The following is a 17,831-nucleotide window of genomic DNA, read 5'->3' on the forward strand; positions in this document are numbered from 1 at the left end:
TATTCTAATTTTTGAAAAGGAAACATTGTTGATTTTGCCTAACTGTATATATTTTTAATTATAAATGGAACTTCACTAAGGTTTAAGTAACATGGACTTACATGTGGATTTACACATTGCTGCCTAGGGAAGAATATTTCATTTACATGTTTTCTTGAGACAGGCAATGTATCTAAGTAAGTGTTTAGCATGGCTAGATGCCGCTTCAGTCCCCAAGTATCCAATAGCTCTTCCATGATAGTTAATCTTGATTTTTTAATAAGGTTTTTAACTCTGATTCTTTCCTTACACTATTCAGTACGTGTCAAAATACATAGTTACAGTGTTATGTACTGTGACGTCGACACTGAACATCTTAGACACTACCTATATACTGTGTACTGTCCTGCTGTGCACGGTTCTCCGTGGTAAGCTTTGCTGTCAATTGCAGGTAGAGAGTAGCCAAGAAACAAAATCTTTGTCTTAAGTTCCACTCTCATTTGTAATACAATTTGTCAGTGACTCTTCTTAATGAACCAACACCTCGGAATAAACAAGACAATTTCCTTTAGAAAAACCTTGGCTGTTGAGCTGACTCCGTGGTAAAGGTGCCTGCTGCCAAACCTGACACCCCGAGTTCTGCCCCAGAGAGTCACATGCTGGGCAGAGAACGTCCTGTCACAAGTCATCCTCGGACCTGCACACACCCATAGTGGTAGCCATGTCCACTCTCTCTCCCAGCACGCACGTGCTAATAGTGCACACACACTCACTAGATATATGATAGATGAAAGAGAAATAGATAGATAGATAAGATAGATGATATATAAGTGATTTTAAAAATATTTTTGAACAAACAAAATTGTCTTCCTTCTTCACACGCAATCACAACACGTGATTGACCATAGCAGAAGTTAACCTGTGGGAAAATTCTTTGGCAAAATTTTTATCTCATGCATAAAAAACCTGGTTTGTTTTAAAGTGCAATTAATGTGCCTAAAATGAATTGCTGCATGGAGTAAAACACCAGCAGGAGTTTGCTCTCAAGGAAGCTGATCATTTTTTCAGGTCTGGAGAAAGAACTCAGTATCAGGGTGCTTAGCTGTGGCATCTGCACTGGACCAATATGTCGTGTTTCAGATAATTAGGAAATGTTCAGAGCACTGCCTGCAGTGCTTTTCCTGATGGCCTGCTGTTGATGTCTGTCAGTCAGGTAGTCAAGACACACAAGAAAGAAAATGACTTTAATTTTCTTAAAACATGTAAAAGAACAAACAAGTCTATACATGCACATCAACTGAGCCGCCTCTCCAGCAGTTATTTTGAAGTATCTGTATTATAAAGCATTATTCTGTGGAAATTGAATAGGTCTTAACAGCACAATTTATTTTTTATTTTCTTTCTTCACTTTTGTTAAAGCTGTAAGAAGAATACAGACTAAATTCAAAGGCATAAATTTACTATAAAAGCACAAAAATTCTTTTGATTGAATAATTTCCTAACACTTCTTTTAAGAGAAACATTAAGTGTGCTCTTAAATGCAGGTTGCTGTCAAGAATAGAGATTTTTAACATGTAAAAGCAATAGTGTGTGTGTAGGGTCCTTCCTTTCTGAAGTCTACCTAAACCTTCAGGGAGACTTTGAATGCTTCCTAGTGACAGTGCTGTTTCAAGGGGTTAGTTCAGGATAGCAATAATTAATTGTAAATTGAGAAACAGCTTTGGTTCTTCAAAACCAGAAAAACCTGATGTACCACAGGCATTTAAAGGCTAACAAAATAATACAGCACAGCCTCACAGGCCCAGCTACGTCGCAGTGTTCAGAGCACTTCATCTTTTCCAGAACACAGGAAGGAAAATGAAGTCCCTGTGCTCGTTTGCAAACCATCCCTCAGTGTGTGTTTGAAAGCATCTCTGAGCTTTAAGGTTAAATAGAATTTGTTTGTATTTCAAAGCCAACAGTGTGAGTTAGTTCTCTGAACGCCATGCAGTGTTCTTCGCTGTACTTTCGTGGTTGTGAAAAGGGACGGACAGGGATGATAGAAGCAGGGACACGCTATCCTAACATTTCTTCATACCTCAGAATAAAATTTTATTTGAAGACTTTTGTTTAGCACACGTTCTTGCTTAGATTATGCTCGTGGATAAATATGTTATTTAGTAGGATTTTCCCCTTTTCTCCTTTTTACTCATTTTTTTTTACTTGAAATTTGATTCTTTTCCTGTGGTATAGTAATTTTATATACCCTACAATAACAAGAAGCTTTAGAATTTTGCTCTTTTTAAAATAGAGTCTGAGCTGCTCAGTATATCATGTTTGTTTGTCCCTTCTTCTCTTTGAAGGCTTATGATGGATTTGCCAGCATTGGAATTTCCCGTTTACTGGAACCTTCTGATATGGTTTTATTAGCAATCCCTGACAAACTGACTGTTATGACTTATCTCTATCAAATAAGGGCCCATTTTAGCGGTCAAGAGCTAAATGTGGTTCAGATAGAAGAAAACAGCAGTAAAAGCACATATAAAGTTGGAAATTATGAAACAGACACAAACAGTTCTGTCGATCAAGAAAAATTCTACGCTGAGCTGAGCGACCTGCAGCGGGAGCCCAAGCCGCAGCGGCCTGCCAGTGGGGCAGTGGATTTCCTGCCGCAGGACGACTCTGTGTTTGTCACTGATAGTGGAGTAGGAGAGTCCGAGAGTGAGCACCAGACCCCAGATGACCACCTGAGTCCAAGCACAGCCTCCCCTTCCTGCCGCAGGACTAAAGGTGACACGGAGCCCCACAGGTCCCAGCAGAGCTCGGGAAGGACTTCAGGGTCCGATGACCCTGGGGTAAGTTCCAGTACAGATGCAGCCCAAGCACTGTTTTTGTCGGGCAAGAAGAGGCTCCTGAGAGCTGAGAACTTAGAATTGAGTGACTTACATGTCAGTGGTAAAAAGAAGGATGTGTCTCCACCCTCAATTTATGAGCAAAAGCCTCAGATTGTAAATACCAGCAGTGACTTGGAACAAGAGAAAATAGAGAATTCCAGACCTTTAGAATGCAGATCAGATGGTGAATCGGCTATCAAAAAGCCAGGTTTATCCCCTCCTTCTAAACTTGGATATTCATACAATAGAGATACAGACTTCACGAAAAAAATATGTACTTCTCTGAGGCAGTCAGAGTCTGATCCAGATGCGGACAGAAACACTTTAAATCATGCAGATCCCTCCACCAAAACAGTGCAGGTAAGTGGGCCACAGCAATGGGTATGTGTTTAATAAACAGCTTGTCTGTCTTTTCTCTTCTTTTGTGTTGACAGAACACTGAAGGATATTATACAAGAATGAAAGTAAGGTCTCATTTATAGGAGAAAAGTAAAAAAAAAAATACTACACCTGTTAGATATTTAAAGTTTGTATTAGAATTTTGAAAGCCCAACTTTAAGGTTGAAGGACAAGGAATGCCAGCTTTTCAAATTGAAATGTCATTCCTAGGGATGGAGAAATGGTTCCGGAGTTAAGAGCCCTTGCCGCTCTCTCAGAGGACCCAAGTTCAGTTCCCAGCCCTATGTGGTGACCCTCAGCTTCCTGTAACTCTAATCCCAGGAAGTCTCACAGCCTCTGGCTTCTGCACATGCCTTTCGTTCATGCTGTATGCATAAATTCATACGGGCTCACATGTATGCACATAAAAATAAATAAATGAAGCTTTTAAAATGTCATTACTTGGGGAGATGGCTCAGTGGTCAAGAGCACTGGCTGCTCTTCCAGAGGTTCTGAGTTCACATGGTGGCTCAGCCATCTATAGTGGGATTAGTTGTCCTCTTCTAGGATAAAGCTGTACATGCAGATAGAGAACTCATATATGTAATTTAAAAATTTTAAATGTCATTACTTATAATAAATAGTATTTGCCATTAGACTGTCAAAGACATTTGGCATGGCACATACTCCTGTAGGTCCAATACTTGGATTCTGATGCAGGGGAGCCAAGAGTTCAAGTCCAGCCTTAGCTGTATCAAACAAATTCAAGAGTATTTCAGTATTGCAGGTAATGCAAGCATATTTCTAATACGTGCTTGCCAGATTATGTCCTTGCCATTCAAAGCCCTGTCCTTAGATGTCTTAGCTGCAATAGACCAGCATTGTCAGTTGTGTCATTCCTTATGTCTTAAGTTCACTGCCTCCAAGGCTTGCCAGGATGCAATACCAGCAGTCTGAGGCAGGAGAATCATTAGTTTGAGACCATTCTGGCTACATAGCAAATACCAGGCTAGCCTGGGCTAAAAAATAAAACCCTACTTTGAAAAAATTGAGATAAGATTCTAGTAACATCCATATTTCTTCCCACAAGGGGAATATAGCTTAGTGTTGAACTCTTACCCATGATATTTCTCGTATTGATTCTGATTCTGTGCTACTGTCAGGGATAAGCGTGTGTGTGTGTGTGTGTGTGTGTGTGTGTGTGTGTGTGTGCGCGCGCGCACATGCACACATGTAACACAGAGAAAAATTTAAGTAGAAGAATAAAAACTTTGCCGATAAAATTATGATGTCTGCTTTTTTCTTTCTTTTAGATTTATTTTCATTTTGAGTGCTGTGTATTTATGTGTGGATGTGGATGTCTTTACAGTGTGTTTTTGAGACAGGGTCCTTCACTGAACTGCTCCTCAGTTCCTCTGGGCGACTGGCCACTGGGCCCTGGGGTTTTGCCCGTGACCTACACCCTAGGGCTGGTCCCACAGACACACACCTGGGTCTTCGCATGGAGGTGTCTAACTCAGGTGCCCACGCAGTAAAGGGTTAGGTACTTCATGACTCAACCATCTCTCCATTAAAATACAGTTTTCATAGTAGGATTTTTTTCTTACATTTATGTGCAGGTGCTCTTTGAGACTTGGGCACAGATCATCGTCTCCCACCCCACAGCCTTCTTTCTTAGACGGGGACTTATGTGTCTCAGGCTGCCCTCCAGCTCACCATGTAGAGCTGCCTGCCTTCACTTCCTGAGTGCTAGGATTAGAGGCATGAGCCACCGTACCCAGTGTGTGTGGTGATTGGGACTGAAGCCAGACTTCAGGCATGGGAGGCAAGCATTCTATCAACCACACTTTCAACACATTTACATGATCATTTTAAACGAATTTTTAAGCAAACTAAACTGAATAAGGTATTTCTAATTTTTTTCACTTTTATAAGCCAACTCTTCTGAATCACTCTTTGATGTAAAATTGTTGGTAGTCCCCAATCACCAGTATTCTGTCTGCCAACACACAGCAGTTCTGAAGCACTTCTTAGCATATTATTTGAGAGCCTGGGGATGTAACTCGGAGCAGGAGTTCTTGCCCAGTATGCTTGAGGCCCTGGGACCAATCCCTAATACTGGAAAACAAAACAAAACTAGGGGCATGAAGCTCTTCCAAACCCTTTAAATATTCTCAAAGTTAAAACAATGACATTCTGCGATATTATTTAACTTTATGTCCAATATCCTCTCAAAATAATGTTTTCTGAAGGCTGTATGGTTCCAGTACTCCAGCAGACTGACTATGAGCATCAGGAAATCTCCTGCTCTTCTCTTTCTAGATTTTTATTTTTGTAAGGTTGCACTCACCGACTCACACACAAATACACACTCACACACACATGCACAGACAACTTTTAGGAGTTGGTTATCTCCACTGAGGGCTTCAGGGATCGAATTCAGGTCATCAAGCTTAAAAGCAAGTGATTTTTTTTCACTGAGCCATCTCATGGGCCCTTAACTGGTTTTTCTTAATGGAAATGGAAAGTTCCAGTCCTTATTAGTTTGTGTTTGTTTTTACAGTCAGGGTTTTTTTTAACTAAAATGTTTCTATTTAATGTGTTTAGATATTTCTATATGAAATATATTTTTTAAATTTCTCAATTTTTCCAAAATGGCCAAGATCTAGGAGTATATCTCACACAAGAAAATCTCTTTGGTATTCTTTGTAATTGTTAAAACACAACTGTAAAAAGGTCCTGAGCCCCAAAATTTGAGTACTTAAGAATTACAGCTTGTCTATCTTAGTTTTTCTTGTAAGTCAGTGATACTAATTAATAAAAGTGTTTTCTTGATTTTACTGGAAGGTGTCAGTGTGAAAATTGGAAAATAGTCGGAATTCTGTACTTTTCTCATTCAGTGCTGGTAGTGCCATATCCCCCGGGGCCACATCTGTTTTGGCCAGCACGATCAAAATGAGTGGGGAAAATACCTTCTGAATTGAACTGCACAGGCTCCCTTTCTTCCATTAATCTGTAAAATGTAAAGGCCACGTGTTTTAGTAAGGAGGATGTGCATAGGCTGTCTATTGTGCTGTTTTGTGTAATGGTGCAAGCATCTGTATGAAGTCTGCAAGGGACCTGGGAACTAATCCTGAGGGAGGACTGCATGGAGCACGTTGCAGTCTCGCTGTCTAAAGTACCCTGTGATCTGTAGGCAGACTGCCATGTCTGGACTGTGATTGGGTTGCATAGATTGTAAGGTCCATCGTTGGTGAGTCTGCAGAGGTGTGCTAAAAAAATGGGCATGTCAGACTCAAAGAAATACAATAGTAGAGAAGGCAAAATTGATCAAAACATGGTTTATGCATGCATGCATGGAAATGTCACAGTAAAATCCATTAGTTTGCGCAATTATATAAGGTCATTTTTACAATAAAAGCATACTGTAGCCTTCAAATGAAGCTTCTATTCCCCCAAAGAAAAATCATAAAGGTTATAGGTTAGTAAATCTCCCTGAGATTTTGTGATAGCACAGAGTTTATATATAATAGATACCCAATAAATATCTACTGAATGACAGTTGCAGAATTTGATGAACCTTAGTTCTATCCAACACAGATTTTTTTTCTTATGAACCATATTTTGAGGCAAATGTGTTTAAAGATAGAAATTAATTAATCATTAAAATTAGGAATAATCTAAGAACCTGAATTCTCATTTTGAATTTTTCTCCAATAATTATCCATGTGATATATTACCTGGCATTTTAAACTGTCAGTTTTATTTTTCACTAAATGAACTCAATGAACTAATATCTAAGAACCCACTTAACTCTCAGATTAGATTATGCTGTGAGTCTGTCCATATAATTAGTGTGCTACACAGGATGGTGAAAATAACCACTGATTTACAGTATCTTGTATGCTTGGTTCTTTGGCCATACCTTATGATCTGAAAGTTCTGCATAGAATCAAGGCAAATGTGGTAGTTCATGCCTACAATCCCATTACTAAGGAGGCAGGAGGAAGTGGCTTGCCATGCGTTCCAGACCAATCTGAGCTACACTAGGGAGGAAGGGGGGAGGGGGGAGAGAGGGAGGGAGGGAGCAGTTTTGCTTAGGATAAGTATTAAGGTTTATTTGACACTAGGTTACATTGTCTCACACCAAAAATGTAATGTAGATATATGTAATGTAGGATCTAATCACAGCTAAATTTTATACAAATGTCTGCTTCTCTTTTATATATCATGTTATAAATTTCAGACATACACCTTTTTATATTTAAATATCTATGAAATCTTTGAAAAAAGAAATGTTACATCAGAATTCATTAGTGATTACTCTTTCTTAACACTTGATACTATAGCATGACTCTCATGAGCATGTGCTCACAGGAGGTATGACATCTCATATGGACTTATAGACCCACCACTAAATCTCTAGTACATTTGGCAATTGTGCAGCTTACCTATGTCTTCCTTAACCTGTATATCCATGAAGGGGTTGGAGCCTGTTTGGTATATGGGAAAGTGGCACTTACAGGGTGCTTATGGTTATATGATAAACTTTAATGTTTCCGTGAAAAACACATTTTCCGACTAAAATCATTCTTTATGTTCACTTATCTCTCTGGTTTTGATCGTAATAGCACTGAAAACACCCCATGGCTCAATACCACATGCCGCAGTCAGTTGATTGAAGGGCATCTTAGCAGTGTGTCTCAAGTTACCTTACATTTGTGTTGGAGCTGAGGAAGAAGCATGAACTCCTGAGTGTGGATCCCCAATGCCCTCAAAGAAAACTGAGTGTGAAAGTGTGTGCCCGTCATCCTAGTTCTGGACAGGGGCAGACAGGCTGATCTGGGACTCGCAGGCTGCGAGCCTAGCCAAGGTGTGGGAGAGCCCAGAGTCATGTCTGCAAAAGTAAGGTGGGACTAATCAGGGGACACCCAACTTGACCTCTGGCCTCCACATGCACATAGATGTGCATGCACTTACTTACACACGTGCACACACACACACACACACACACACACACACACACCCTAAAAAATGTTCATGTTGGCCAGGCTCAGTGACTCACAACTGAGTCCCAGCTATATGAGAAGCTTAGGCAAGAGAATTATTTGAACTGCTTTTGAGGGGGAAAAAAAATAAAAAAGCTTGCTAGGCAGCATGTGGCTGTCAATCACAGGTTCTCAGAAAGCTTCTTCAGGAGGATCACAAATTTATCAAGACTCAAAATAAAATTAAATATGGCTGCAATGTAGCTCAGTGATCCTAAATTTAATCCCATGTATCACCAAAACCTAATACATTATTCTCGGAAATTTTACCTAAGAAACTAATAAGATTCAACCTTTATGTACAAAGGTTCATAAAAGCGTGTATGGTAGTGAAAAACTTGCCAACATCCCAGATGTCCAACAAAATGAAGTATTATGCATCTGTATAATAGAGTGGGTGGCAGCCTGTTAAGAATCATGTTTTCATGAGGGATATATATGGTCGTCAGAAAATACTTGCTTGCAATCAAACACGAAGTGATAACATGTGGCGAGGCTAGGTGTGTCCTGCAGGCACAATGTAGGTAGGCAGGTCTGGGTGCCATAACTGCTAGGTTCCTGGGGTTTTCACTTGTGTTTGTTTTCTAAGGTCCCTGTAATAAATAGGAGCTACATTTTGAATTAGAAGCAGAGTGTTTATGTGCTTTTAAGCTCAAAACACATTGTGTGGTAGCTCGAGGTTGTGGACTGCAGAATTTAGACCGGGGTCTTCAAGCAGGCCGGTCCCTTTATTTCCAGGATAGAGAAATTGATGGGGTTAACATAATATTGAATCTTTAGCTTGTGTTTACCATGTGCAATGTTTTTATGCTGTTCTCTTACTGTGCTTGTGAGCTGGTCTGCTCTGCTGTCATGCCCATTTTGCACAGGAAGAAACATGCTTACAGAGATGGAGTAATTTGCCTATAACTAAGAAATGGAGCTAAGATCTGTCTGAGTCTGAAATGTTTAAACTAATATGGATAGTGTGCTTTTGTTTAATATCGCTTTTAAGAACTGGCTTCTAGTTGGGCATGGTGGTGCACGCCTTTAATCCCAGCACTCAGGAGGCAGAGGCAGACTGATCTCTTGAGTTTGAGGCCAGCCTGGTCTACAAAGTGAGTTCCAGGATAGCAAGGGCTACAGGGAACCCCTGTCTGGAAAAACTAACCAATCAAACAAACAAAAATATTGGCTTCCTTTTGTGGCCAATGTTTGTTATTCTCTAGAAATTCATTGTAAAATTACAGTCCATAATATTTTCCGTTCTGCTGAGATGGTTTCATTATGAAGAGAATTCTCAGCAGAGGGTAGTTTTGTGGGTTCTTTTTATAGATTCTAATAGCGTTAGTGGAGGGTGGTGGCACATGCCTGTAATCCCAGGTGCTGGTGACAAAGGTAAGCAGATTGAGCATTCAAGGCTAGCCTGAATTAGCTACGTGAAGAGTTCAAGGCAAGCTCAAGCTACATAGTGAGACTCTCGACTAATTAAATAAATAACAGCTTGGGATTTTCTGTAAACATTTCCAAAATTTTAAAAGAATGTTGCCACAGATATTTTAGCATTGAACACTTTACAAAGTGAAGGTAAGTAGTTGTCAGCTCCGGGAAACTATAAAAATGTAACTGGTTGGTAGATTATACTGTATTTATGAGAAAACGTGAATATATAACCTGATATTGACACACACCTTATGAGAATATGTTCAAATAAAGTCTGGTGAGGGTTTCCTGGCTGGTGTAAGCACTAGCCATGTAGGCCTGACAGCCGAGTTTCATTCCATGAATTCACAATGGAGGAGTGGTACAGCTCCCCAGAGTGCCCAGTTACACTCACACATGCACTGTGGTGTGTGTACGCCTGCACTCATGCACACACACAGTAACGATATTAACAAAATTTAAAATTTCTAAATTTATTGAAATTTTCATCCAGCGTTAAGAAATAATGTTTCATTTTTGTCAAAATGCATGTGTTCGTTCTACAGTTTCTTCTCAACATTAATATTTTCTATAAGTACTCCTGTTAAAAAAAGGCCATACACCTGACCGTTTATTTAAATAGGCAATCTAACCTTTAACTGTATTTTTATGACTTGGCTTCTAATTCTGTGTTCTTGCTTTTAAGCACCGAATGTTGTCCAGACAAGAGGAGCTGAAGGAAAGAGCGAGAGTTCTGCTTGAGCAAGCGAGACGAGATGCGGCTGTCAAGGCCGGGAGCAAGCATGCTGGCAGCGCAGCCCCTCCGCTCTCCAGCGGGCAGCAGAGCGATGTGAGGAACCCTGTTTCCACAGACCACAGCTGTTCATAGTGACCACAGCTGTACTGGGTCAAGGGGAGGGCCTCGCTCAGTTACTTTCTGTACACTGTGGCTACGTGGTCATTCATTCAGCTGGTGAATCCATCCAGTGAGACCAGTCACACTGTTGTTATTGCTGGGCGGTGCTGCTAGCTGTGAGGGGGAGTACAGTTCTGAACTAAAATTACGTGCTATAAATATCTGGTTTGCTTCATTTACACTTTAAGTGTATTTAAGTCTATTTAAGATTGTATTTCTCCATAGATTTTTGTTAGAAACACTAGTCTATAATAATACCCATTTTTATTGAGTATCTAGAGTGTGTATTTTACACAACTCCATGAAGGTATTCACAGTACTTCCCATGTAACAAGACTGAAGCTGATAGGCACTTTTAAGTTCAGGTTTTAAAGGTGTCTTGGTCAGTAAATGGTAATCAGGGATTTGAACCTGAACCTTATTAGTTTCCAGAGACCATGAATTCCCTTGTTATATTCCCTCATTCCTATATTAAGTCATATTTTCTTCATGTGTCGTTTTTGTGCAGTACTTCACAAATAATAATGAACATAGAACAGTAGCAATCATTCGATATAGTAAGATATGGAACTTATCATTGGAAACTAATAGCCCTACTTAACTACCAAACTCATACATAAAATCACAGTCTATTGTAAGTCTCTGTAGATGCCAGCTTAATGGTCTCCAAGCTATGGGGTGTTGTTTCTAAATGATGGGTCTTTATGAAATAAGGGATTATAAAAGTTTACCAAGCCATTATTTTTAACAAAAACAAGTAAAATAGAATAGAGGAGAATGGAAAATAGAATGATTGAAAATTTGTTACACTTAATCAGTTTTGTGTATATGTGTGAAACTCTTCTTTTTCAGTTCCATTGGTCTGTGTGCTGACTGGACTTGAGTAAAATGTGTTTTTAGCTATACATTATAATCACAAAAGTTTGAAAAATTCTACTCTGAGATTGTAATCCCAGCACTCAAGAGGATAAGACAGGAAGATTGCTATGAATTTGTCAGCCTGGGATATATAGTGAGTTACAGGCCAGCTTTGGCTACAGGTGCCGTCTCATAAAACAACAGCAAAAAAAGAGAAAGAAAGAAAAAGAGAAAGAAAGAAAGAAATTAAGAAAAACACTAATTCTGAGGTCTGTCCTAAAGAAGAACATGTAGGCTTTATATTAGCTTTACAGTGTTGACAGTCTATCATAGCAGTACTTTATAGACTTATTTGCCAGATAGATTTGTGTTATATCTGAAGCAAGTCTGGTCACAGTAACAGGGAAAATGACTGTTTCTCACGTGAAATTTTATTTTCTGGTAGGAAGAGAGATGATTAAGTAATTACAGGGTATGAAAACTGTGTGTTATAGCAGAGATGATTCAAGAAGGGGAGGCTTGGTGACCTGAAAGGTGGGGCATGAGCTTGGTTGCTGAAGGAGCCATTCCAATGAAGAACCACAAAAAGAGTACTTACTTCAAAAAGGAAGGGGTTTTTATTGATGTTTTATTTGTGGGGAGAGTGTGTTTCATATTCTCTCAAGTACTAAAAGCTGGACAGTCTGTTTATAATTATCTAAATATAATTTTAGAATACAAGTAAATTAAAAATATACTGTGAATTGATTTTAAATTCGGAATACTTGGTATCTAAATTATTTGTCTACCTGCCTCTGCCTTCTGAGTGCTGGGATTAAAGGCATGTACCAAAATGGCCGATGTCATGGTTCTTACATTGTAATACACAGAAACTGGACAGAATTATATATGCAGCAATAAAGAATGAATAAACACATGATCTGTTCATGTGACAGAAGGCAGTTTCAGCATGGCTAACTGAAAGTCCCACCAGCCCTGAGAAGTGGGGTACTCAGCATGGACTGCCTGTGTGATACAAAGTTTCACACTGCTGAGATCCACAGTAGCTTAAATAAAAAACAGATGTACTAAGTTACAGTGTCTACCTGTAACCTGCACGCACCTGTGGAACAGGGTACCAAGAAGCTGTCACTGCTTACCAGGAGGTAGGGGGTGAGCTCAGTGATGGGGGATAAGCAAACTCCCCAGGTGGGTGGAAAGAGATAATGTGAAGCTTTACTTTGTCAGTAGGTAAGTGTTAAAGTTTATTAAGCTGAGAATGATTGCATATTACCAAGTGTAATCATACCTCTGTAAAATTTATTCTTTTAATATTCAGTTGTGTTCCTATGTATAAAATTAAAAAAAAGTTAGAAGTACTACTATAGTAGCTCCAAAGTAATATGTATAGAGTAAGTCCAAAGAGATGCATAGTAAGATATTCTGATAGAAAGGAATATCTCAGTTTTAAATTTACTGTAATAGGAATGCTTCCCATGAGACCGATCTTCTTACTTTTCAAGTATAAACTATAGCTCCAATGCAGATCATTTTTAAATTATTTATTTATTTTTACTTAATGTGCATTTTTCGTGTTTTGCCTGTGTGTATAGATCCCCTGAAACTAGAGTTACAGGCAGTTATGAGCTGCCATGCCGTGCTGGGAATTGAAACCAGGTCTTCTGGAAGAGCAACCAGTGCTCTTAACTGCTAAACTAAGCTCTCTCTCCAGCCCGTCCACTGCAGATCTTTAAAACGTAGTCATTTCCTAACCTGTAGCTCTATAGCTGTTGATAAGTGTTTTCCTATTCCACCACCCACCCCACCCCCTTTTAGCTCCTCGCAACCATATTCTACTCTTCAGTGTGATAAATTGAACTCTTAAGAGGAATCATAGTGTTTGTCTTTCTGTGGCTGGTGCTTATTTACTTGCTTGAGCTAAGATCCTGCTAGGTCCCTGACTGGCATTGAACTTACTACATAGACCAGGCTGGCCTCAAATTCACAGAGATCCTCCTGCCTCTGCCCTGGGTGCTGGGATTAAAGGCATGTGCCACCACACCCAGCCCAATTTTAATTCCTTTGGCTAATCCAGAAGTGGTATTTCTGGATTGTGCTGTGTGGTTCTGTGCTTAGGGTTTATGGAACATTCCTACTGTTTTCATAACAGCTGCACTAGACAGCAAAGGTTTGCAAAGGTGCCAGTTTCTCATTTTCTTACCACCATTTGCTGGTTTTCATTATCTATTGGTCTGGTTTGGAGTTTTATTCAAACATAGTCTTGTATGTTCCCAGGCTGAAACTGCATTCTGTCATATGAACAGATCATGTGTTTATTTATTCTTTATTGATGCATGCCATGAGATGAAAAAAGGTAAATTAAAAGGTTGGTATCCAACAGTGACATTCAGTCTTGAAGAAAATTGATAGTAACCTGAGAATCTTCAAGAGTTTACTGAGGCCTAAAATAGTGCACTTGCCTTTTATCCCAGCACTCAGGAGGCAGAAGCAAGTGAATCTCTGTGAGATGGAGACCAGTCTGGTCTACAGAGTGAGTTCCAGCTCGGCCAGGGCTCCATAGAGAAACCCCGTCTGGGTGGTGGTGGTGGTGGTGTTTACAGCAGAGTTTTCTAGAATTGCTTGTTGCTTATGAGGCCATTGAAGGAGAGCTCTACAGCTATTAAGTTCCCCCTGTCCTTTGTTCCTGTGCGGCTGAGAACCTTTCGGTGACTACCAGGAAGAACTAGTAGAACCATAATCATATTTGCGTGCGTAAGTGCATGGGAGAACGTCATGGACTTGGCACAGGCGAACTCCTTTAGGGCTTTGTAGTTCTAGACTGAGAGTGAAAATTTACTGGCAAGTCAGAAAAGGGTTAGTCTGAAAGGTTAAAGGAAGCAAGGTTCTACTTCTTCACATATTCAGGATTGTAAAATATAGCGAGAAATAAAGTGTCAGTATGAAGACATGTAACCCTAGAATCCTTTGGTCTCATCATTTAGCCTTAGAAAATAAACTCCAAGCTCTCCTTGCCCTCACAGAGGCCCCCACAAGCCCTTTCCCCACTTCCCAGCTCACTTCGGTCTCTTTGGTTTTCAGTGCAGTTGTATGTCTTTGGAGCATCTAGAGCTACCATACTCTCGTGTTCTTGGTCAGGCATTGGCTCTTCTCTCCCAAAAGCTGCTTCTCTTTCCTGACTGCTCTCTGGTCTTTTCCCTTAGATTTACTAGAAGCATTCTAGTCTCTTGTTTAACTCTGCACCGTGGGAAGTACAAGGACACCTAGTATCAAGTGTCTGGTGAACTTTCAGTAAGTAAGTGAAGGGATATAGTGAGATCCTGTTTTTCATATTGTTTGCTGACTGATAACAGAGCAATAATGAGTAATTGGCTGTAAGAAGTTTCTATAAAGTAAAGGTTTATAAAGAGAGGAAATAAATTTTTCTGTGAAGGTTGTCAAAGCGGACTGGATTGTTACTGCACAATCTAGCTGCAAATCGAGATACTTTATCACTTTGGGTTTTCAGTTCCATGTGTCCTCTGATCCCTGCTGTCCTTGAACCCTGTGCGGGAATACCTTTCTTGTTATATAGATGCTTACATCTGTGTCATCTCCTGCACAGCTTTAGCTTGATCTGCCCAGGACAACAAGGGAGTGGAGAAAGGACAGACACACAGACACTCCACACATACAGAAAAGCTGACCCTCTGATAGTCTAAGGGAAGCTACTCCAGCAGCCTGGAGACTCCGTGCATTCCTTATGTACCACCTAGTGGAGAGGGGCTGACCTCGGGGAGGTCCCTGTGGGAAGCAGTCTCAGGTTGCATCCATCCTGAAGGAGGAGACTGTGTTTGATAGCTTCCTACACTGGTTTAGCTACAGGTCATCACTTCCTTCCCAGTATTTATACTTTGTAGTTCCCGTGGATCTGAGGTTCTGGGTTCCTTGGTGTGGTTGTGTCCCATCCACTCAGAACTTCATCCGCTCCCCACACATCTGTCCCTTCTCTCCTGTCTTGGAACTCGTACGAGAACTCAGCTGCCACGTCCGCCCCGAATCCCAGCATTCTGCTGAACATTCTCATGACTACTCCAACTGTAGACTTCACGTCTAGGGGCATTTTCTAAGTCGCCTAGTAGTCTCACCTGGTTCCATCTGTACCGACTGTGTTTAAGTTTTCTAGGGGAAAGCCAGAGTTAGAGTTTTCCCAAAAGACAGCTTGTAACAAGACATGCCATTAACCTTTTAATTTTATTCAGTTTTTTCAAGACTACCATTACCTAAACAAGAACTTTGTTTAAGTATGAATTACCTTCTAAGTCTTCTGACTTAAGAAGGAAACAGCTAAACTGGAAGCTTCTTTAAAAGAAAAAGGTAAACAGGGTCTAGAGAAATGGCTCAAGACTTGAGCACTTTTTGCTTGTGCAGGACCCTGGCTTAGTTCCCAGCACCCTCATGGTGGCCTACAACTATGTGTAACTCCAGTTTCAAGGGATTCAAATAACTCTTATAAACCCTGCAGTACTAGGCACACACATGTTGCATGTACATGCATGCAGGTAAAACACTCATAAAACAAATATTTTCAAAACAAATAGGAATTCTGCACTATTATAAAGCGAACTTGAAGTTTCTTCCATTATATTTAATACCTCAGTACAACGACCCACCCATTGTACAGTTTATATAACAGCCGATTCTTACCTTAGCAGGAGGGAGAACCTACCTGCAACTTAGTAGTAAGTTTTAGAAGATTTGCTTTATCTTCAGATGTTTGCAGAAATGTTTGACTCCTCTAAAGAAAGCTATACATGGGAAAAGATTTTAGGTTGATTAGTCCTTTAAGATAGACTGAAAAGAATAACAATAATAAATACAGATAATAATTACTTTATTTTGCTGATCTTAGAAATAAACCTAAATGCCTTACTTTTGAAGAAGAATACAAACTATTTTTCATGTTAAACCTTAATGGTTTAATTTTAATTGTGTATCTGTGTGTAATCACATGTGTGTACAATTGTCTGTGGAGGCCAGAAGAGGGCGTCTGATCCCACGGAGTGATAGGTTGGTGTGGACCACCACGTGGGTGCTAAAAACCAAGCTGCTATCTCCTGCAAGAGCAGTGGGCATGCTGACCCGGGAGCTTCTTCCAGTTCTCAGCTCGTGCCTTTAAATACATTCTATTGTCATGAAGGCGGGGGCTGTCTTGTACTTTTGATGTTTGTTGGAAAATATTAATCTAAGTGGAACTTGTCTATCATGCTGATAATTGTGTATAGTAGATTTACATTAGCTCACTGAATATTCTCCAGATAATAAGATGGAGTTATCATCCACTTGGCAAAAAGATATCATAAAATGTCATTTTGGTAAAACCAGCTAGAGAACTGTCTCGGTGCTTAAGAGACCTTGTTGCTGTTGCAGAGGACCCAGGTTTGATTCCAGCACCCACATCGCAGCTCACAACCGTTTGTAATTCCAGCTCCAGAGGGTGACACTTTCTCTGAACTCCATGCTACCAAGCATACATGTGGCATATAGATGCAGACAAAACAGTTGTACACATAAAATAAAATGAGTTAAATTTTTTAATCATTTTGAAAAAAAATCTGAGTAACTTTTGGTAATTTTTCATGTGCATCCATCCGTATGTCTTCATATGTTTTGTTCTAAGTATATAGCATTAAAGTATGTATAGAATTATATTTACATACTCATAAATACTGGCTTTATCATACATTTATAGATATTATTACATTCAATAGCCTCTGTTAACCAAAGTTTTAAAATTAAATTAGAATTTTTATTTTTCTAAATTATTTATCACTTCTGTTATTAGGGAGAAATAGCTTAACTTTAATTTATAATTTCAATTATTATAGGTATGAGTTTTCAGTTACTATAAAAAGAAATCCAAAACCTTTAAAACACAGAGTATTTTATCTTATTTAGAGATAGAATATGCCTAGGGCACCCAAGATGAAAATATCTTTTGTATTTTACTTCAACACAGTCATCAAAAGATCAACTGTACATAATCCATTTCAGGCCAGTAAGACACATTAAGTGATGTCTGATCTTCCTGCGGTTGCCTTTTAAGGAAGAATGCGGACTTGCTCCTATGTTCAGTATAAATATCTGTATGAGGCAGTGCTTTTTTATTCTCCGTGATTTAAATAATACCTTATCTCTTCGGTCTGAATTTAAGTTGGTTTGAAGTCTGCTATTCTAACAATAGTTACTAGACTTCTTAGTGAACGTTGTTATCTTGCTGGCATATCTCTAGAGTCACACAAAACCCAGCATTGTTGGGTGGGAAAACCCCCAAGCATATTTTCTATTATGTCTCCATAAACCCCTAGCTTCAGACATCCTATTTACTCAAGAATGCCATGG

At 39.6% G+C, this 17,831-nt stretch overlaps 1 protein-coding gene across 9 annotated transcripts in view; it reads left to right on the forward strand.

Moving 5' to 3' along the window:
* The window catches only part of Ehbp1 (EH domain binding protein 1), a 264,215-nt gene that overhangs the window by 179,565 nt on the left and 66,819 nt on the right, over nt 1-17,831 (forward strand). For all 9 annotated transcript variants that reach the window (XM_041668953.1, XM_041668960.1, XM_041668952.1 and 6 more), the window contains 2 exons: nt 2,322-3,212; nt 10,386-10,529. In XM_041668953.1, coding sequence (XP_041524887.1) covers nt 2,322-3,212; nt 10,386-10,529 — 1,035 coding nt within the window. The remainder of the gene's footprint in view (nt 1-2,321; nt 3,213-10,385; nt 10,530-17,831) is intronic.

Source organism: Microtus oregoni, unplaced genomic scaffold (genome assembly GCF_018167655.1).
Source record: "Microtus oregoni isolate MIOR12 unplaced genomic scaffold, Mior012 000019F_ref0000042, whole genome shotgun sequence".
Classification (NCBI taxonomy): domain Eukaryota; kingdom Metazoa; phylum Chordata; class Mammalia; order Rodentia; family Cricetidae; genus Microtus; species Microtus oregoni.